This window comes from Lupinus angustifolius, chromosome LG20, assembly GCF_001865875.1.
Source record: "Lupinus angustifolius cultivar Tanjil chromosome LG20, LupAngTanjil_v1.0, whole genome shotgun sequence".
Lineage (NCBI taxonomy): Eukaryota > Viridiplantae > Streptophyta > Magnoliopsida > Fabales > Fabaceae > Lupinus > Lupinus angustifolius.
In genome coordinates, this window is record NC_032028.1 from 12938589 (window position 1) to 12961483 (window position 22895).

General features: G+C 33.5%; 1 protein-coding gene across 1 annotated transcript; it reads right to left on the reverse strand.

Moving 5' to 3' along the window:
• LOC109335325 (probable 2-oxoglutarate-dependent dioxygenase AOP1) lies at positions 12648-14324 on the reverse strand. Its single transcript, XM_019571462.1, has 3 exons — positions 13918-14324; positions 13451-13778; positions 12648-12912 (listed from the first exon to the last, which is right to left on the reverse strand). The coding sequence occupies exons 1-3, from the start codon at positions 14289-14291 to the stop codon at positions 12670-12672; spliced, it is 945 nt and encodes a 314-aa protein (XP_019427007.1). The 5' UTR covers positions 14292-14324; the 3' UTR covers positions 12648-12669.

The following is a 22895-nucleotide window of genomic DNA, read 5'->3' on the forward strand; positions in this document are numbered from 1 at the left end:
TTTATTCCTACATCATTTACATCAAAGTTTAAGAACTTAAGTGCCCAATAGGCTTTATGCTCCAATTCAACTAGTAAATGACAAGCTTTGCCATAAACTAGTTGGTATGGAGTTTGGCCTATTGGTAATTTGAATGCAGTTTTATACGCCCATAAAGTATCATCCAACTTTCGTGACCAGTCTTTTCTTGAGGATGACACTGTCTTTTCTAAAATTCTTTTCAGTTCTCTGTTGGATACTTCATATTGCCCATTTGTTTGTGGGTGATAAGATGGTGCTACCTTATGTCTAACATTGTAAAATTCCAAGACCTTGCATAATTGGGAATTTAAAAAATGAGATCCGCCATCACTTATGAGTACTCTTGGTGTTCCAAAGCGGGAAAAAATATTATTTTTAAAAAAATTTATAATTGTTTTTCCATCCACTTTTGCTGTTGCTAATGCTTCTACCCACCTAGAAAGAAAGTCAACAACTACCAAGATATATTAATTTTAAAATGATGATGGGAAAGGACACATGAAATCAATGCCCCAACAATCAAAAATTACTATTTCGAAAATATTTTAGAGGGCGTTTCATTTCTTTTCCGAATTCCGCCAGATCTTTGGCAGGTATCACATTTTTGAACAAAATTTAGGGCATCTTTAAAAATAGTAGGCCAGAAAAAACCAGATTGGAGAACTTTTAAAGAAGTTCTTTGTCCATTGTAATGTCCTCCATAGATTGAGCCTCTTTTGAATCTTCACATCTTCTGATTATGCTATTAGTTCCTGCTTTGAACACATATGGCTCGTCCCAGACATAATAATTGACCTTTTTGAGAATATTTTGCCTTTGTTGATAATTGAAGTGATGTGGAATGATTCCTTTTGCGACTTCTTCATTGATTAATCGTGACAAATGATCTGCCACGAGCTTATCGTTTTTGCTTTTGTCACATTTTTCTAAGTCAAATTCCTGCAAAAGTAACACCCATCGTATTAACCTTGGTTTAGAGTCAGGTTTCTTTAGAAGGTATTTGATTGCGACATGGTTAGTAAAAACAATAATTTTGGCCCCAATCAAACAACTTCTAAATTTTCCCAAGAAAATACAATAACTAGCAATTCTTTTTCAATTATGGCATAATTAACTTGTGCTTTGTTTAAAACTTTGCTAGCATAATGTATTACATGGAACACCTTCTCCCTCCTCTGCCCCAAGACTGCACCCATTGTGTAATCACTAGCATTACACATTAGTTCAAAAGGTAAATTCCAATTAGGTGCAATTATGACAGGAGCAGTTATCAAGCATTCTTTCAAAGGTTCGAATGCTTCTAAACAATAATTATCAAAATTAAAAATAGAATCTCTAAGGAGAAGATTGCAAAGAGGCTTAGTTTTTTTGGAAAAGTCCTTGATGAAGCGGTGGTAGAATCCAACATGTTCTAGAAAGCCTCTGATGCCTTTGACATTTCTTGGTGATGGAAGCTTCTTTATGACCTCAACCTTTGCTTTATCAACATCTATTCCCTTTTCTGAAATCTTGTGCCCCAAAACAATTCGTTCAGTGACCATGTAGTGGCATTTTTTCCAGTTCAACATCAAGTTGGTCTCCACACATCTTTCTAACACTATTTCTCGATTTTTTAAGCATATGTCAAAAGAATCTCTAAATGCTGAGAAGTCATACATGAAGATCTCGGTGCATTTCTAAACTAAATCTGAAAATATGGCTAGCATGCATCTTTGAAAAGTTGTTGGTGCATTACATAATCTGAATGGCATTTTTTTACAAGCATAGACACCAAAGGGACATGTAAATGTTGTCTTCTCTTGATCTTGCGGATCTACAACAATTTGGTTGTATCCTGAATATTCGTCTAGGAAGTAGTAGAAGGCTCACCCTAATAATCTTTCAAGCATTTGATCCATGAAAGGCAAGGGGAAATGACCTTTTTCTAGTGGTCGCGTTGAGTTTGCGGTAATCAATGCATACTCTCTAGCCAGTAACAAATCTGGTTGGAATGATTACATTATTGTCATTTCTGATTACCGTCATTCCTCCTTTTTTCGGCACAACTTGAACATGACATACCCATTTGTTGTCCGAAATTGGGTAAATCTTTCCAACTTCTAACATTTTGACCACTTCTTTCCGAACAACTTCTTTCATTGTTGGATTGAAACTTCTTTGTGGTTGAGCCACTAGTTTGTAATCATCCTCCATCATGATTTTATGCATGCAATAAGAAGGACAGATTTCTTTCAAATCTTTAAGAGTCCAACCAATCGTATGTTGGGGTTTCTCCAAGACTTTTACCAGTTTTCGTTCTTCCAAAGTGGAAAGTGAAATGTTGATGATGATTGGTTTCTTAGTATGGCCTTCTAAGAATGCATACGTTAAGTGCGAAGGTAACTCCTTCAATTCCAGTTCTTGTTTATTTTTGTCAACTCCACCTTGATCTTTTTCAGGCTTTGGTTGCAGAGGAAGTTGGTCATCAGAGAGACTTCTGATTGATTCTTTTTTTGTCATTCCTCCATGTTCAGTTCTTGCATCTCCAAAGAGTCATCGGGTTGAGGCTGTTCTGAACAAATTTCTTATAGGATGTCAATTTGAAAACATTGCCCCTCATCTTTTGGATGATGCATCCCTTTGAAAATGCAAACTAAATTTCATCATTTGCCACTCGAACTATCAATTTTCCATTTTCCATATCTATCCCCATCTTTGCTATCCTTATGAATGGTCGTCCCAAAATGAATGGTATTTCCACATCTTCGGAGATATCAATGATAGAAAAATCAACAAGAATTAAGAATTTTTCAACTCTTACCAACACATCTTCTACAATCCCTTCTGGATACATGTGGATTTGTCTTCTAGTTGCAAAGAATTCTTGTTGGCTTTAGTTGCAAACCTCCAATTCTCCTCAACATGGACAATGGCATTAGGCTAACACTTCCCCAAGATCAACAAGTGCTTCGCCTATAGAAACTTCTCTGATTGTGACTCGTAAATTCACACTTCATGGGTCGTTCAGTTTATGATGAATTTTTGTTTAAAGGATCGCACTACAAGTTGCATTAAGCTGAATGACTTATTTCTCCTGCTAGCTCCTCTTTATTGATAGTAGTTCTTTAATGAACTTGCAATATGTTGGCTTTTGTTCCAAGGCTTCGGCAAATGGAATTTTGATGTGTAATGACTTGAAAATTTCCATGAACCTAGTGAACTACTCCTCCTTTTTGGCTTTTGATGGAGCTCTAGGTTAGGGTATTTTTTTGGAACTAGTGGATATTGTTTTTCTTCTTTTTGCACCCAGCTAGTGTCTGGTACATCTATTTTATTTTGTACATCTTTTTCTACTTCTCTTTCTTTTTCTTTTTCAACAACCCTTCCCACTATTTTTCCACTTCTGGTTGTAATACTTTCGCAATGTTCTGATGCATCTGAATGATGTTCAGTTATGTGCCTGATCTGATCCTCCATCTTTTTTATAACATCATCTGTGATATTTTGATGCATGATGGTGGTCTGCATGAATTTCTCTAGTATGTCCTCAAGTTTGTTTTGAGATGGGTGAGATATTTGTTGGTTTTTGATGAAATAGACTGTCTTTGATTGGCACAACCATGACACAAAAAGTCTTGTTCCTTTGCCTTTTCCAATTGATTTGGTTATTCTTGTAACTTTTGATGTACTTTGTTGAGCTTTTGTTGAAATTTCTTTATGAAATTATCAATTTCAGTTTGAATGTCAAGATGTTCGTCCATTTTCCTGAAATGAAAACACAAAAAGAAATCTGACTATTTCCAAAGAATGATTAGTAAGAAAAGAAATTAAAAGACAATTAATTTAAAAGGTTTGTAATTTACATTTCTATACAAATTAAAGATTAAATTTTTACAAAATTAAAGAGAAAAATTTCATGCACAATTATTAATAATATATTATACTATATAAAAAATTTCTATTAAAAAGCCATTCCCCGACAATGGCGCCAATTTGTTGAAAGGTTTATTTCGGGTCCCCCCCTCAACAAGTGGTCAATTTGTTGAAAGGATTTTCCATTGCAAGTTATTTATTTGATTAGAATGATGAGCGATAAACAATTTATTTAATTAGTAACTTTATTTATTTACTCCATTTTCGGGTTCCTTTTAACAATACCGTAATCGCCGGTCTCATTTTATTAAGTTAACCATACCATTTTTTACGAAAGGTTGGTATCAAAGAATAATAAAAAGAGCAAAAGAATAAAGTTAACAGTTAACCATACCATTTCTTTCGAAGTGTTGGTATAAAGAATAAAGCAATAAATAAATTCTTAGTTGCGGAATAGTAAATGTTAGTTGTGGAAAGTCAATGACAGAAAGTAAATGTTAGTTGCGGAAAGCAAATGACAGAAAATAAATGTTAGCAGTTAGATTATTAAATTAATCACTCTTTTATTGTCAAGTAACAATTTGTTGATTGAATTGCACGTTTGTATGTTGTTTATATTCATATAGTCACAAATCATGAATTGATGTGCACTTTTGTGAATAAGTTATGTTTCAACAAATAAAATTTATTGATAACACTTTTTATGTGGTTTACACTTGCATCTCTTTCAAGATTCAATTGTAGTATAGTGTAGGATTATGTTGAACCAAAGGGAATTGCATAATAGAAGATAATCATATAGGCATAATTTAGCAAAAATAATGATTAATAATTCTTGGATTGTTTTGGTATGTTGTTGCATAAAAGTTAACAACGACATGTAAACTAATATTCACAAAATCATGAGGAGAAGTTTTGGTTTGAAAGCCTTATACAAGTGATGTGTTATACTTTGGTTAATTTCAAACACCATGTCTTTAACATTCCATCTAGTGTTCTAGTATGGAAAAGATGATTTTCAAACCATGTGTAATACACTAAATAATAGTTAAATGTCACTCGTCGGAGTAGGTTGTCACATCCTACTTCAGGCTCTATTAACTTTATTTAGCCTTGATCACAAGTTTCTTAAAATAAATGATTTGATATGGCAAGTGAAATAAGGTTTAGGTTATACTTTTTAGTTGACTTGTCAATACCTTAAGAATAAGCATTTTTGGATCTTTAAATCAAGTTTTAGGTGATCAAGCTAATACAACATTAAGAACTTCTTAAAGAATAAAAAATAACCAAAAGTAGTAACTTGAATATATTGGAATCAAAAGATGGTAAAAATGAAGAAAAGAAATAACATTACACCATAATTGAAATCAATGTGTAGGATCATGAGCCATCTATTCAAGGATGAGATACTTTTGGACCCAAATGAGATTACAAAATCAACTTCCGTATCTTATTTGCCAATTACTTTCTCCTCTTGAATTCTAAGAGAAATTTACAAGAGTTTACCTACCTAACTAGCTTGGAACCGTGGCACCTAGATGAGAGAATTCTATATAGAAGATTTGTGGAGAGATGAAGTGAAGAATGGAATGAGAATTAATGTTTTTGAAAGTGTGGAAAAGGACCTCTATTTATAGGCAATCTGGACATCGCCCGACCCTCTTGGTCCATGCCAGGCACCTGACTAAACCCTTAAGCATGGATTTGGTCCCTTGTCCAAGCATATTGGTCAGTTGCTTCTTGTTGACTCCCCCAAGCTATTTGTGAGCTACTTGACCAGTACTCATAGGCCATGTCAAGTGAGATAATGCATTATGTAATCTTTGCTTTGTGTCTAAGTCAAGTTGGCCACTTGTTGGGTGAAAACTGCTAGGCTCCTATGTTGCACCGCTAAGCTACCTTCTTGAGTAGGTTTGTCAGGACAGGTAGGTGCTTGATGAGAAGGTTGTCTTGTCTAGCCAAGTGTGTGGTTCCGCGCTAGGCGGTTCAAGTGCATGTTGAGATGCCTGCTTGAGCAGGTAGGCTTGTGTCAAGCTTGAGGCTGATTGTACCATGCTTGTGCCTAACCTAGCCAAGTTGGTGCCATGTCATGTTTGGTGGCCCTTTTGTTCACACCAGGCTACTTGGTGATCATCTTCATGCTTTTGGTCCATGCTTAGGCTAAGCCCTTAGCTTGTCATGTGTGCATCAATTTCGTCTTATGTGGGCACCTCTTGCCTTGACTATTCTTTTGATTTTTTTTCTTATCTTGATTTCTCCTTAAAAATTTACACAAAGAAATGGAAAAGAGGTGGACAAAATATATAATCTAATTATGACATTTTATCTAAAAAGTGTCGAATTAAGTTGGTTTTCTATGATTTGCATGGGATAAGTGCCATGAAAAGTGGATGAAAATTAGGTATTTTTTGCACTTTAGATTGATTCAATTTTAGGATTGTGAGACTTCTACTCAAGGTTCACCTAGTGTACACTCTACCCAATCAATCATCTTAAGACTTTAGAAATGTAAAACTTAAACCTGAGTCCTCTTGATGGTACTTGAGCATTGGCTTTATTGTTTTTTGAGTTGTCCTTGTCTTCAAGCTTTCCTATTATCCTTGTCTTCCTCAAAACATTGTGAAGATGCATACTTGTAATGTCAGCTTTTGCCATCATTGATAATGTACTCTATATTGAAGGGTTGGAGCATAATCTATTAAGCATTATCCAATTCTGTGACAAAGGTAATAAGGTAATTTTCGAGTCTAAGTGTTGCATCATTAAAAGTGACATAGATGATAGTGGAGGAAATTCAAGGGTCACTTCTAATCATGGTGGTGAGTTTGAAAACCACAATTTTGACAAGTTATGTGAAAACCATGGTATAGAACATCCATACTCCGCACCTAGAACTCCAGAACAAAATGTAGTGCCAAAATGTACTACTTTTCCATCACTTTTTATGGCACTTATCTTGATTATTCATGTTTAAACCCCAACTTACAACACACTTTTTTAGATAAATTTTGTATGTTTAATTGAAATAATTTTTTATCACCTTTTGTCCAAGATTTCTCTAAATTTGGTAGGAAAATGAATCAAAAAGAGTTAATTCAATGATAGCCAAGAATACAAACCAAATCACAAGCCAAAAGCACAAAAAGAATTGCTCAAAACAAACAAGCTAAGCATGACATGCTATGTACTTCCTTGTAACCAAAATGTTTGCTTCGGCTTGAAGAAAGTAAGCTTACCTTACCTTGAAGAAATCCAAGCTAGGTGTGCCAAGAAACTTCCATAACATAAAAGCTTACCTTGCCTTGAAGAAATCATGCTAAAAGTGCCAAGCAACAAACCAAACTTAATTCAATAACCATGGAAGAAAGGTTGCTTCGACTTGAAGAAAGGTAGGTTACCTTCCCTAGGCGTGGAGCAGCTTGAGCTTCGAACCTAACCAGCCAAGAAAACTTCACCATCAAGAAATCCTAGGCCAAGTCACCAAGCAACTTGCCATTCCATAACTTGAAGACCAAGCACATGACCTCATGCATGACATCAGCTATGACAAACCAAGTAGGAGATGTCACCTTTCATGGAGCCTAGCCCATAATAGGTAGGCCATAAGGGGTGGCAAGATGCTGACCCACCAGCTATGGAAGGGCCAAACCACAAGGGGTGGTAAGATGCTAACCCACCAACCAAGTAGGATATGTCACTTTTCATGGAGCCTAGCCCAAAATTTGGACTATGGTGTAATTTCTTCTACTCTTTTATCTTCTTGAATCCATTTATACAAGTTATTACTTTGGCTCATTTAATTCTCTAAGAAGTTCTTAATGCGGTTTTAACTTGATCACCTAAAACTTGATTTCAGGATCCAAAATGCTTCTTCTTAAAGTCTTGATAAGTGAACTAAAAAGTAGAACATACACCTTTGTTCACATGACATGTTAAACATCCATTTTAAGCAACTTGTATTCAAGGAAAAGCAATGTTAACGGAGCCTGAAGTAGGGAGTGAAACCTGCTCCTACGAGTGGCAGTTAACTGTTGTTTAGTATCTTATACAAGGTGTGAAAATCATCTTTTCCAAAGTTAAGAACCCGGTGTATGGAATAACCAAGGTATAACACATAACTTTCATAAATTTTCATGTTCATATTGTTCAAGAAATTATTTCATCATTCTAACCATATTGTCATCTTGAATTTGTAAATATTTAGTTTCTTTACATTTTCATGTTTATCACTATCATAAAATCATCGAAATAACTTTATTTCTCAAACTCTCACTTTTGATAAAAGATAAAATGTTGATTAAAATTGATTTTAGGCAATTCCCTGTGGTTTGATATAAACCTATACTATACTACAATTAAATCTTGAAAGAAATGCAAGTGTAAAATATACTAAAGAGTTTTCAATAAATTTTATTTGTTGACAAAAAATCCTAAAAGCATTAGTTCAAACCAATTCATGGTTTGTAACGTTGTGAATAGGAACAACATACAAAAAGTGCAATTCAATCAATAGATTGTTACTTTTTAATTAAGAGTGGAGAAGAAATAATCTAACATCTAACTTTACATTTCTGTCATTTACTTTCTGCAACTAACTCTTTCTTTTCTTTATTTACATTCAGTCATTTAAATTCCGCAACTAGCTACTAACTCATTTATTTTTTTGTCATTTAATTTTCTGCACATACTAACATACTAACAATTTATTTATTGTTTTATTGTTGTATTCTTTATATCAATCTTTCGTAAGAAATGGTACGATTTATTATGACGCAATCTTTCATAAGAAATGGTACGGTTAACTTTGATATCAACTTTTCATAAGAAATTGTATGGTTAACTTAATAAAAAGAGACCAACCTTTCATGATACTGTTAATTTAACCCGAAAGAGAGTTAATAATAATAAAATAAAATGACCACTCACTCAACTTGAAACCAAAGATAATCTTTGAACACTTGCTATGTTATGAATAGAATACTTTTAAGGCCCATTCTTATGAAAAACCCCTATGAACTTTATAATGGCCGAAAACCAAATACTTCTCATTTTCATGTTTATGGATACAAATGCTTTATTTTGAATAATGGAAAAGATCTTTTAATTAAATTTGATTCAAAAGCGGAAGTATGACTATTTTTTGATTATTCTAATCATAGAAATTTTTATAGGGTCTATAATAAAAGAACAATGGCTATGTAAGAATATATACATATTGTATTTGATGAGTCTTCTCGAAAAAAGGAATGGAAAGGTATGTCTAATGATCTTGTAGGTATAGTTCAGGATGCATACTTAAAGGATCAAGAATCTGAAAAATTATACATTGTCGCAACATCATCCACTATTTATATTTAATCATCATTGACTCTTCAAAAAAATAATTCACATGAATTGTGGATGATATAGTGATTATGTATAAATTTTTATACCGATATGCATAGATATTACAATCAATAAGCATTTGTTAAAGACTTTACACGTAAAACCTTAAATGTCACATGCTGGTAGAATATTATAAAAAAAAAATTAAAAGTGTTGTTTAAATAATTTTAAAAGTGTTTTTTTTTTTAAAGGTGATTTCCAAAAATGTTTTGCTGAGATAATAGTTTTTAACATAATAATTTTCTAGTTCCAATAAAAAAATCAAACGGATTGGATATTCATCCATCCAAATACATGAAAATGGAGCCATGGATGGATTGGATAGATTGGAATTCCTCCATTAAGTTTGGATATGGATGGATTGTATAACTTAAAATATAGATTAAATAGATTTATATGGATTGATGGATAACTTTACATCCATCCATTAGCATCCAAATTCATCCAAATCCATCCATTTGTCACCCTTACGAGTGAGTAACCGATTACCTAGTGTTGTTACAGCAGTTTTGAAATTCAATCTGAAACAACTTCTTCCCAAATAAACCATTGCCACTGCAAATAACTCTTACCTCTTGGAAAAAGGTATAGTGGCTGGTTGAAACTCTATTTAAACAACTCTAAACATTAGAAACAAAATCATAATTTTCATATACAATTCCTAGTAACTTGAATCGCATTTTCATATCAAACATTCAAGTTTCTTGAGTTTCTCATAAAACACTTTTCTGGAAAACTTAGAGAATTGTGTTATAGAGTTTGTAATTGTCTTATAAGTATTGTGAGATAGTATTAGCAATCTCAAGCCATAGTTTGAATTCTTCATCTTCTTCGTTGTAAGAGAATTCACCATAGGGTGTGGTGAGAGCAAAGTATAAAAACAATGGAAGTGACTTACTTCTTTGTTTGGGAACTTGAGTTAGAATCCTGAGAGAAATCTTAGTGTGATATTTGTAAGATTAAACTTAAAGTATAGTGAAAATCACTTGTGGTTTCAAGAGGTCTGGACATAGCCTTCGGTGGATTGAAGATAAACTAGTATGCATCTAGTGTGGTGTTCTCTTTCCCTACACTCGTTAAATTATGTTGCACTTGATTTTTGCTTTTAAGTCTTTTGTTGCACAATCTGATTTCTATATTTAAAAGAGAAGCAAAAATCTGCAAAATATGGAAAAAAATTAATTCACCACTCTCTTAGTTTGTCATCTAAACTTACACTTTGGCAATAATGATAAATAGTTCATTGCAAATTCATTCTATAAAGTGTGGTGGTACGGTTGTTAATGTGTTTATCCATGTGAGTTTGTTGGCCACAAATATTTTTTAGGTACATTGGGAAGCACCAACTGGAGAACTCAACTACTATGATAGTAGTCCTAAGGTTATCCAAATTTTATTGGGCTTATATAGAGTGGTTGATAAAGGGGTCAAATAAGGGGGTTGGTTGAATCCCGTACCACGATAAACATGAGTCTTGTGTTAAGAGAGAACATTACCTACGGTTGGAAACTTCACCTCCAAAACTTGCATTTTTATGCTAGAAGGCAATCAAGTAGGATTCACCATGTCAAGACGATAACCTATATCCTAGAAGTGTTTTCATTGTCTGAATTTAATCTATTTCAATCCTTATCTTATTTCTATGTTTCGAATCTTATCTTATTCGAAAATAAGTATTACAACCGTCATGAGTTCAATCTTAATATTTGTCAACGTAATCGTACACTTGAATTCTATACCCATCAATTGAGCTTTTCGTGTTTTCATGATATTATATACAAAAAATTGGGTGGAATAAAAAACAAGCAGGATTGATTGGTTGAGTTGCTTGGGGACCAATGTTTTTAATATTTTGATGAGTCTACCATGATATTTCTTTGAAAAGTTTACTTTTGTTGTATGAAACTAGTTCATCAGATCGGTCAAGTTGTGATGTGAGCATGGACAAGGATAAGAAGCTCCAAGAACTTCAAGGATTGGGAGGCCCAATGACTAGGGCCATAATCAAGGGAGCAATGGAAGCATTATATCATATTGATAAAACATTGATTAAAGACAACTCTAAAGAAGAATTTGAACCAAGGATGGAAATTTGCATCATAGAAGGAAGAGGATGGCCATTCACGGTCGTGGACTTCACCACGACCCCATCATGATTAGTTGTCTAGGAACAGGACTGTGTACGAGATGTACCAGAACACGATCTGGTTGCGTTACCAGTAGTTTGCACTGAATTTCATTGTTTTTCACATTTTATTATTTTTCCACTTTTATAATAATGGGTTGTCCGACAGATAAGCATCTCGGGTGGTTGTCAGCTGACGTAGTGTTTGGCTTTTGATTGCTTTCTTTTAGAGGTTACAATGTAATAATGATGTTGAAATAATGAGCATCAATGATAGGAGTTAAAACGGGGATGACCTTTCATTGGAATGCAACTCCTTATTAATTTTAAAGCTAGATGATGAGGAATACATATTCAATCCTAAGTTTCAGAATTATCCTACTTTTTGAGAGTTTTCATTTGGGTTCTTTGGTGAACCAACTTTCGGGTTCATCAAAGGCTATTTCCCTTGTGGAATTTGACCTTGGCCTATCATCTTTCCTTGGGTTTGGCCCCATTTCCTTACTCACACATCATCCATTTCCTTACTCACACATCATCCTTGATGTTTCTACATTGTACTAATTGTAGGTGTTTATATTATTTGTTAGTGTTTTTGGTTCTCTAAAATGTCTTTCTCAAGAACCTCCAAAGAGGTTCCTATCAAGTCATAAAAATTGAAAGCAAGAAAACTTTCATATAAAATTTTGATGAAAGGCCTACTCTTTCCCAATATTTAAAATATTTATTTTGAAAATATTTGTACAAATTTATAATGATGTGTAAATTAAATAGTTAAATTTTGAGATTAGCACATACTTTATCCCTTAAAATTTTATTTTTAATACTTGTTTTTTTTTCAGATAACATTTGTGATCAATTTGAAAAGAAAATTTGAATTCTTTTAGAAATAATTATAAACAAAAATCAAACCAAAAGTCATTTCAATAAACCAGAAAAAGTCAATTCTCCTAAAAATGAACATTTTGTATGTATCTTTTCCTAAAATGTGTAATTAAAAAATTTCACCACACTATTTTAAATTTAACAGTCACCACATTTATATACATAATTATTTTGAATATCTTGAAAATTTATACCTGTAACATTATTATTTTGAATATCTTGAAATTTTTTAAACACCACACTACAATCACTACATCAGCTAAAACCTTAGTTTTATTAGATAATAATCAATGCCTAAAATTTTCGCAAACAAAAATATTAAATCACACTTGAAGATTATTACACAAAGCAGCAAACTTAATTTATTCTGATATACAACTTAGCCTGAGGTATCCTTTTTATAATCCACAATACGCCTTAACTCGTAAATCAGACTCTCTGATTTTTTCTTTGTCAAAGAAACGAAGGTATTCAAAATGATCGAATGGTTTATAAAGTAATGGATGTTGTTCATCAACAACCTCCTCTGGTATTTGTAGCGTCTTACCATTAAAAGAAAACAGTCCCATAGAATATCTGGTATTCTTTGCATTCATTATAACTCGGTGTTCACATGCCTTTATCCTCCCATTACTCCAAACCTAGGCGGTGAAATTAATCTAAAACATTAGTTTCTATTTAAAATAGATTATCAATTCCATGTCAAGAAACAATTGCTCTCAAATATTCATGGTTTTATTGCTTAATCACTATATTAATCCCTAGTTTTTTCAAATAAATTAAAGTAAATCATTAAATTATAATAAAAAACATTTAGTTACATCCCTAAACTTATGAAATTTTATTACTGAGCCATTCATATATATTTTGTTAGAGTTGTGTACTGCTTTCGTTAGGGTCTCTTTGATGATCCACCCACTAATGCATTATGAATTTTGTATTTTATTCTGAGAAATGTAAATAGTTTTATATGTAATAATGAACAAAGCATTATTAATTTTCCAGTACATAAAAATTCAGCCTGTGACTCGCACACCCTTCGGCTATGAGTCAATTTTTTACCAAAAAAACATCTTCCATGGCTTAATCCATTATTAGTTTAAAATTTTAATTTCAATATGGAAATCAAATTTTAACATATGGTTAAGTATTTGACTGATGAATAATGGCTTACTGTACCTTGAATCCATCTCCAGCGAGGACCACAAACAAGGAGGGTGACGGATCAACCACAATCCACATCCCATCTTTAAGTTTAACTTCCAAGCCATGTATGTTATTCACCTGATGCAGTATGGATTGCATAGTCAAGTCAGTGTGAGGTTGCATCCCCAAATCACTCTCATCCATCAAGTGTGGTCTGTATTGGAGGCACCGAAGGAGATAATTGCCCGATTCGATCAAAGAATCACATTTTGTTTGGTCCACCCCATAACTCTCAAACACCATTTTCTTCACCACCTGGTCTATTTCTGCCAACATCTTTGCATACTTATTGATACTATCACTGAAAATATAAAAAATATAAAGTAACTGAAAATATAAAAATAAAAAGGTATGTAAATACATCCATGTATTTGATATATGTTATCATATGGAATACAGATAATCTCATGTTAAAGAAACGATAATCAAATGGTACCTACCGGAAACGATCATTTCCTAGTGGCCACATTATGTGTGTGAATTTTTGAGACCCATGAAAAGTCAATGGATCTTCAATGCCAAATGATTCATATAAGGGAAGTGATGGGATTTGTCCGTAGTAACCATGGAAAAGCTTGTCACTGGTCTCTTGCTTCTTTGTCTCAAATGGTAGACCAAATAGTTGTTTCATTTCAGAGACAATAGTTCTGCAAAGCTCTGGGCTAACTTTATTGTAGCGTACCACCAAACATCCATGATCCTCAAGTGCTGTTCGAACTACATGGCAGGTTGAAAGCCATGAATCTCTAGCAGGCTTCATATTTTCATCGATAAAGTCAACAATAGGAAGATGAGAGGGTGTTTGGGATCCCATTATGATGTTGAATATCTAACTGAAAATAATTATGTGTGGAAATCTTATAATTTGTAGCTCCACCCACTCTATGATATGATTTTATTAACAGGGATATTCGTAAGATGTAATAATTCTAATATGAGAATGGTACTCATTATACATTATTTAAGGAAAAAATGTTATTTCAATTAGAAAGTGACGAGTTTATAATATAAAAAATTAATAGTTTTAATTTTAGCATTATCCAATATTCCTAATATATTTGAGTAATTTTTAAATGAAAACGCAAATACTCAATCATCTTCACGGTATAACAAAATTTAAAAATTGTTATTCTTTAAGGAAAAAAGTTTTCTTCCGTATATGACATTCTTTAATAAGATCCTACAATGTTCGTTTTCATAATAAATGCTTAAAATTAAAAATGTGCTAAGTAACAGCTACTAAATATTTATTTAACACCATCCTGGTCCTAGTATTAGTACGCCTACGTCATGTTTGTTGAACAACGAAAATATGTGATTGGGATTGCAATGAAATATTAAGTTCGATATTTATCAAGGTTATAGTTTACTTCTTTTTATAGGATTTTTTCAATTTTTTACGAATATTAATAATTTTTGTTACAAAAAGACCTTTATATTAATTAATTAGTAAGAGAAAATCTTTAATTAACAAACATTTGGCCAAGAGAAAGATGCTTTATTTAGAAACATTAGGCACATATACTTTTATTATGAAACAGTTACATTAATTTCAGAATAAATTACGAACCTAACCAACACATTACCCTGTTAGGAAGGATATCCGTAGTTAGTCTCACCATATAAACATAAATGTCGTTTGTTGGAAGAAACACAGGCCTTTGTAACTTAACAGTATCCTATATTAAATATTGAATAAAATTTAAAAGGTTTTATTATTATCAAATTTATGGGTTTGCTGGTAAGGAACCTCAAAATATATTTCTTTAATAGGAAATGTGAAGTTTAAGTAAATAAAAGATTGACCTACTTGCTTTTTCAAACTTCACATTTAATAATAGTCATTCAACATATTTGTTAGTACAATGCAGTCAAATATAAGGTGGAAGACAATATGGCTCCTTTTAGTAAGTAATTTTAAATGTAATAAATGGATAAACATTTAATAACGCTTTCTACAATGAGCGTTGATAAATATTTGCTTCAAAGATTCAACAAGGCTCCTTTAAGTAAGCACGGTTGATTTGTATTGAATCTAGAGCGCTGTTGAAACTCATGACTTTTCAAGATTTGCCATACTTTTTAAAGAAAAAAGTAAATGAATATTAACATATATTTGTATGCATAAAATATCCAATTTATTTATTTTAAAAAATAATTATCAACAAGGCTCACTACAACAAATGGTGTTGAATATTTTACCGCCTATTAAATTTAACAGTGTGTGCTTCAAGGAGCGTTGCTAAATGTAGTAGGCAGTAAAGCATTTAACTGCACTTACTGTTGGGTACCAGCAGATTAGAATACACCTAGAAGGGGGGTTGAATAGGTGTTGCAGATCATTTACTCTGCTTTTCTGATACTTTCCGAAAAATAGAAAGTTACTACAGTTAATCGATTAAGCTTGATTTTAATCGATTAACAAGTGTTTGGACAAAATCGATTATGCTTGTGGATAATGGACTATCCTGATTCTTACACTACTTGATTTTATGGTTCCTTGCACAACAAGTCACTGATTACCAATCTTTATACAATTAATTGATTAAAGAGGTTATAAAATGATACTAAAACATATTATAGCAGGTAACACATAATCAATCAATTAACAAGAATATAAAGCACAAAAGTAAAGAAGATAAGGGTTAGAAAATTGTGCACAAGGAATTTTTATCCTGGTTTGTTTGCGGTCCACTGCAAACTACATCCAAACCTCCCCTTCTGATCTCAAGAGATCTTTCTTCACTATTGCAATTGCAAGTTTTACCTACACACTTCCAATTACAATAACAGAAAACTAGGACGCTTCTTTCTTAGCACCGATGAGCTTAACAACCTTGGTTTGACCTATCTAACTTGCCTACTAAGATCTCCTATCTTTTCGAGAATCAGCCCCAGCCTCGGTATCGCTCGAACCAAGACCTCCTAGTCTTTGTGAAGATTATCAAGATCTCTCTTGAAGTGAAACAATTCACCAAGAGATCAACTTCCTTGTTCAATACTGATTTTGAGTTGTCTTGAGTACTTGATACTCGGATACAACAATTAAAACTCAATCTAAAACACTAACTAGAAAACTCACAAGAACCTAATCTAATGTGATCTAATGGGTAAGGTTTTCATTATACTAAATTGAACACTTTTCAAAAAAAGAGTTTCCTCATTTTTTTCTAAAACAATTCAAGAAAGAATGCAAAAACACAATGTTAGGTATCAGGACAGAACACACCTAGAAGGAGGGGTTGAATAGGTGTGGCGATTCCCAAATACCGCTTTTTCGCACCAAAGCCCTATTCTGGAAAACACCCAGTTAATTGATTAAATTGCACAAAACAGCAAGTTGTTGAATGGCTTGTTTTCACAGCCACTCACCGATATTATAGAAACGATACAACAAATATATTTGAATAGAATTAATCTCTATATGGCAGAATTACAATATTCAAAATATCAGCTAAAATAGGCAATTAAACAACTAGAAAAGTAAAGAGATAAGGGTTAGAAAAAGCCTGCAATAAGGATTTTTATTCTGGTTTATTTTGCGGGCAACTACAAAAACCCAGTGAAACGAATGTATATTACATGCACACTTCCAATACAAGACCTTAGATGCTCCCTTCTTGAATTCCTAGAATCCCTACCTTGGTTTGACTACTCTAATCGCCTAGGAAAACATTTCCTTCGATCTAGCCCCAGCCAAGAATATGTTCTAAACTCAAGACCTCTAAGTCTAGGTGAAGACCCACTGAATCTCTTTGGTGGTAAGACACCAAGAGACGACTTTCTTTATCACAAAAACATAGTATTATAAAGCATAATATGGCTCAAATATTACAATTAAAATCCAGCTATAAACCCTATACAAATCACACAAATTAATAAGAATGTGTATGAGTTCAGAATTATGCAGAAACATGTAAGTTCTACCCTACGAAATCTCTAAAAGAAATGCAAGAATCATGAAAGAAAGGATAGAATGATGAACACATTTAATCACATGCAATTGGATGACATTTTAAATCCTAAGCATGATACTATCTCACATGCATTTCTCTCTGCCTAAATGACATACAATGAGCACGAAAAATATGCAACTTAGCAATTCTAAAAATGAATGACGAATGTATGAAGCATGGTGTAAAAACACAATTTATATAGAAAAGTTATTAGATGCCCAGTTAATCGATTAAGTGCCCTTTTAATCGATTAACGGGCTATTGAGAATAACTGAATTCTGTTTTTCAGTTATCTGTTAAAATTGATTTCACGTTAATCGATTAACGTCTTGCTTAATCAATTAACTGGCATATTTTTCAGCTAAGAGATTAAATGGTAAACTACCTATATATTATGCTTATCAACTATACATGTTTTGCCATTATGTTATGCCTAAGATGCACAAATAATATGTATGATTAATGCATGAACGTATAATAAGCTAGATGACATGTCTCATGTAAATGATATGATAGTTTTTAGACTTTGTGAGATTTGCATCTGAGATTTGCATCTAGGTTTACCTAACCTAGACTCAATAACTAAGACACATATCTAAGATTACTAATGATGACTCTATTTATGACTCTAGTCTATACATGAAGCTCTTGAGTCCTTAGCATGTTGATTTGTTGAGTTATCTTCAAGCTTTCACTAAATCCTTGTCTTCATCAAAATATAGGCAATCTAATAGTGATATCTTGACACTTTGTACTTTCAGTCTCCCCCTTTTTGTTGATGACAAACTCCACACCAAATTTTGTTTTGGTGCATAGCTTGAAGATGGTCATAGAATGCATGGTTGTTGATTTCAAAGTTAAAGCGCATAGCTATACAACGAAAGCTGAATATTATTTATAGTCTGCACACATCAAACAACAAAGCAACCTTTCTCCCCCTTTTGACATCATCAAAAAGATAAGCTAATGAATTTTGGTCAAAAGTAAGAAGAGTAATGTAATGAAATCAAACTTTAATTAATCAATTAATTTTGGGAATGTAATTAATCAACCAGTTTTAGGAAAATTGAACACGTGTGCATGTTGATAGCATTTAATCGATTAAATGAATGGGTTAATCGATTAAATTGGAAGAATATAGTAATTGGGCAGATTTAATGGCATGGAAGGTTATACAAGAACTAATCAATCATTTTTATTATAGCATTCAAACAGTAGGCTCAATCAAACATAAGAGATGCATATAACCAATCATGATCAAGTGCCATTAAACATATATTCATACTATATTTGACATAGATAAGCATATTCTGTATGCAATTTAAAACCAAAGTGGTAATGATTTAAGTTCAAATGGCATGCATATCAAGTCATAATAGTTCAGCAAAAGTAGATAGTTAGAGTTACAACCCAAAAAGCAAAGAGAAAATATGTCTCAAAAGTACAAAGCAGCAAAAATCTTGAAAAATAGCCATATAGAAGAAGTAAACCTAAGGCAACCTAGGGTCTAAGGTATTCTAATCTAGGGATGCGGAGGAAGGTCTCTGTCATCAGGAACTGTCAGACTACTATCACCCTGGATGAGGAATCTCAGCTTTTCAAATTCTTCACAAAACCTCTCATTTTGTGCCTCGGCAGTGTTCTGAATAAAGCTCCTCAAAGCCTGATAGTGGTTATCAATGTAGGTGACCTGACGTTCCTCAAATCGCTCCAAGTCTGTATGGTAGGAGTCCTTTAAAGACTGAAAATATAGATACATTCTATTATTCAGCCTTTGCTCCATGGCATCCAATTGAGCTAATCCAAAGGATGGTTCATGCCGCGCATTTCCAGTCGTCTCCCCTGGTTCTTACATCAGCCTGATTTGTTCCAGCCTGATCCTCATCACCAGATAGATCCAAATCCATGATAGTGTAATCATCTTGGTATTGCCAAGTACTTCCATACTTGTAGATACCCATCATTTGGATTAAGCTTTCACCAACAAGGTGATCTTTATCAGAAGTCTCTGTGATGATGGTGTCAAACACATCAATATGCAGATAATCAATGATCCTCGAAATGCATATACTATAGGGTAGCAGCTTGGATTGCAAGGTAGAGACATTATACATGACCTTCAGCATCTCTTCAGGCCAATTAATCATAACATTTTCCTTAACAACATACATGACTTCAAATCATTCAGAGTAGATTGTGCATGATTTGTGTTCCTCTAAACTAAAATGTACGCTATCAGATAGTGAAGCAGTCTATTTTCTACAGATAATGAACCAACTTTTGTTAGTTCTCCTTGGATATACAGATGGGGATCTCTCAAACAAGACTTGTAAACCTCAGCAGCATCAAAATCCTTAAGCCATTCACAATCACCTAGGCTAACACCATTAGTGAATAAACCACCCACATTCATAAAAATATCAGTATCCATCTCAAATAAGTTTCCAGAAACCATGGACCAATACTTTTCATCCTTATATCTAAAGTTGGCATAAAATTCTATAATCAAAGCAGGGTATAGATTTCCCTTTAATTCCAGAAAAATGACAGCTCCATGAGCTTGCATACCTTGCGGAAATTCAAAACTTTGTTCCATCATCCAGGTTAGATTGGCATACCTTATGTAATTTGGTTTCCTGCACTGAAACTTTAACAACCGAGTCTCTTGCAGTATGAGAGAATAGTAGGGATCTCCATGGTCTTGCCTCACACTCAGATTCGAAGATGAAGCAGTAGGAGGCCTACGAGTGCGTTGAGCAGTTGTCTTGAACCTCTTTGAATGTCCTCTTTCCATTTTTGAGTGAAAAACCGTGAGTATATGAGAGATAAGAAGGATAAGGGAGGGAACCTAAACTTAGGGTTTGGAATTGGGAATGAGGTGTCTTGGAAGATTTGAGAGAAAATGGGATGAAATGAGGTGCAATATGGGTATAGGTGATGTTTAATTCTTCTTTTAAGCCAAAATTTTGAATTTTGCTGTTGCTTCTGAGATTTAGAGAGAAAATGGGGAAGAGAGGGTTTGAAAAAATGGCAAAAGCGCTATTGTTTCTAATTTATTCGCTCTTGTTAATCGATTAAAAGCTACATTTAATCGATTAATCATAGTTAAAATTCCAGATTTTCAGAGAAATGAGCCTAGGTAATCGATTAAAGTAAGACGTTAATCGATTACATTTCGTGAAAAAATAAAATGTTGGCTACTGGAACTCATTTTAATTGATTAAGAATTATGGTTAATCGATTAACAGACATTAGATTAGTAGAAACAAGAGGTTTTTGGGTTTTAAAAGCATGCATAGATTTCTAACATATATCAAGCAATTTTTAATCAAATACACATACATATAGAACTTATCATGCTAGATCATGAGTTATATTAGGAATATAATGCATTCAACAAATACACATTTTGAAGGATATAAGACATTTAACATGCAAAGCACATAATAAGGTTTGAGACGATTTTAATCAAGATATTTTTCATCAAGGATTCCAAGTTCTCTTCGAAGAACATAGAAAGATACTCGTGAGAGGGGCTTGGTGAAAATATCAGCCAATTGCTTAGTAGTTTAAACAAATTCAAGCACACAATCGCCTTTTTGTACATGGTCATGCAAGAAATGATGTATAATTTTTATATGCGTGGTTCTCGAATGCAAAACATGATTCTTGGATAGGTTTATGGCACTTATATTATCAAATTTTATAGGGATCTTTTCTAGATTAAGTCCAAAGTCCTTGAGTTGCTGCTTCATCCATAGGATTTGAGCATAACACACATCGGTGGCAATGTATTCCGCTTTAGCGGTGGACAAAGCAACATAGGGTTGCTTTCTACTTTGCCATGCAACTAAGGAACTACCTAGTAAGTGACAAGTCCCACTAGTGCTTTTCCGATCCAACTTGCATCCAGCAAAATCAGAATCGGAATACCCTACCAAGGCTAATGAGGCATCCCTAGGATACCATAATCACATATTAGTTGTTCCTTTTAAAAATCTCATGATGCATTTAACAGCAGTATAATGTGAATCTTTAGGTAATGCTTGAAATCTAGCACACCTACAAACACTAAACATAATATCGGGGCGGCCCATAGTTAAATATAATAATGAGCCGATAATCCCTCGATACTTGGTTACCTCGATATATTTTCCCTTTTCGTCTTTGTCTAGATAGCAAGCAAATGTCATAGGTGTTGAAACTTCTTTACATTTTTCCATATCGGACTTTTTCAGTAACTCCTTACAGTATTTTGATTGATGAATGAAGATGCCACTTTCCATTTGTTTGATTTGTAGCCCAAGGAAGAAGGAAAGCTCACCCATCATCGACATCTCAAATTCTCCCTGCATCATCTCAGAAAATTCTTTACAAAGAATGTCATTAGTAGATCCAAAAATTATATCATCAACATATATTTGAACTAATAATTCATGATCATCTAATCTACGGATAAAGAGGATAGTATCAACCATATCCATCACGAACCTTTTTTCCAAAAGGAAAGAGCTCAATCTATCATATCAAGCTCTAGGGGCCTGATTCAGGCCATAGGGAGCCTTCTTTAGCTTATATACATGGTTCGAATATTTAAAATTTTCAAAGCTGTGAGGTTGATCAACATATACCTCCTCTTGAATGTAGCCACTCAGAAAGGCACTCTTGGCATCCATTTGAAAGAGCTTAAAGTTCATAATTGATGCAAAGGATAGAAGCATCCTAATGGCCTCTAATCTGGCTACATGAGCGTAGGTATTATCATAATCCATGCCTTCCTCCTCGTTGTAGCCTTTGGCCACTAAGAATGCCTTATTTCTTATGATCAAGCCAGATTCATCTAATTTGTTACGAAAGACCCATCTAGTACCTATCACTGGATGTTCTTTAGGTTTAGGGACCAAGTCCCATACATTATTACGCTCGAACTGGTTTAGTTCTTTTTGCATAGCTATACCCCGGTGTACATCCTCAATGGCCTCATCGTTGGTCTTTGGATCGATTTGAGATACAAAAGCAACAAAGTTACAAAAATTACATAAAGAACTACGGGTTACCACCCTCGTAGTGATATCACCTATAACTTTGTCGAGTGGATGATCCTTCTTGGTCTTCTACGCGATCGGCAGGTCCTGATGCTCATCTTGGAAAATTTTCTCTACTTCTTCTTCTTTGTCCTGGTCCATTTCCTTAGAGTATGCTTCTTCTAAAGCACCTGCAACGTCATTAGAAAATACCTTTCTCTTCTCTTTTGGAGAAGATTTGTCAAAATGGACATGTACAAACTCTTCTACTTTCATTGAATATTTATTAAACACTCGATAAGCTTTACTATGCAATGAATACCCTAAAAATATGTCCTCATCAGCTTTTGAGTCAAATTTCCCTAAAGCTCTCTTTCCATTATTTAAGATAAAACATTTACAACCAAAAGCATGAAAATGAGCAATATTAGGTTTTCG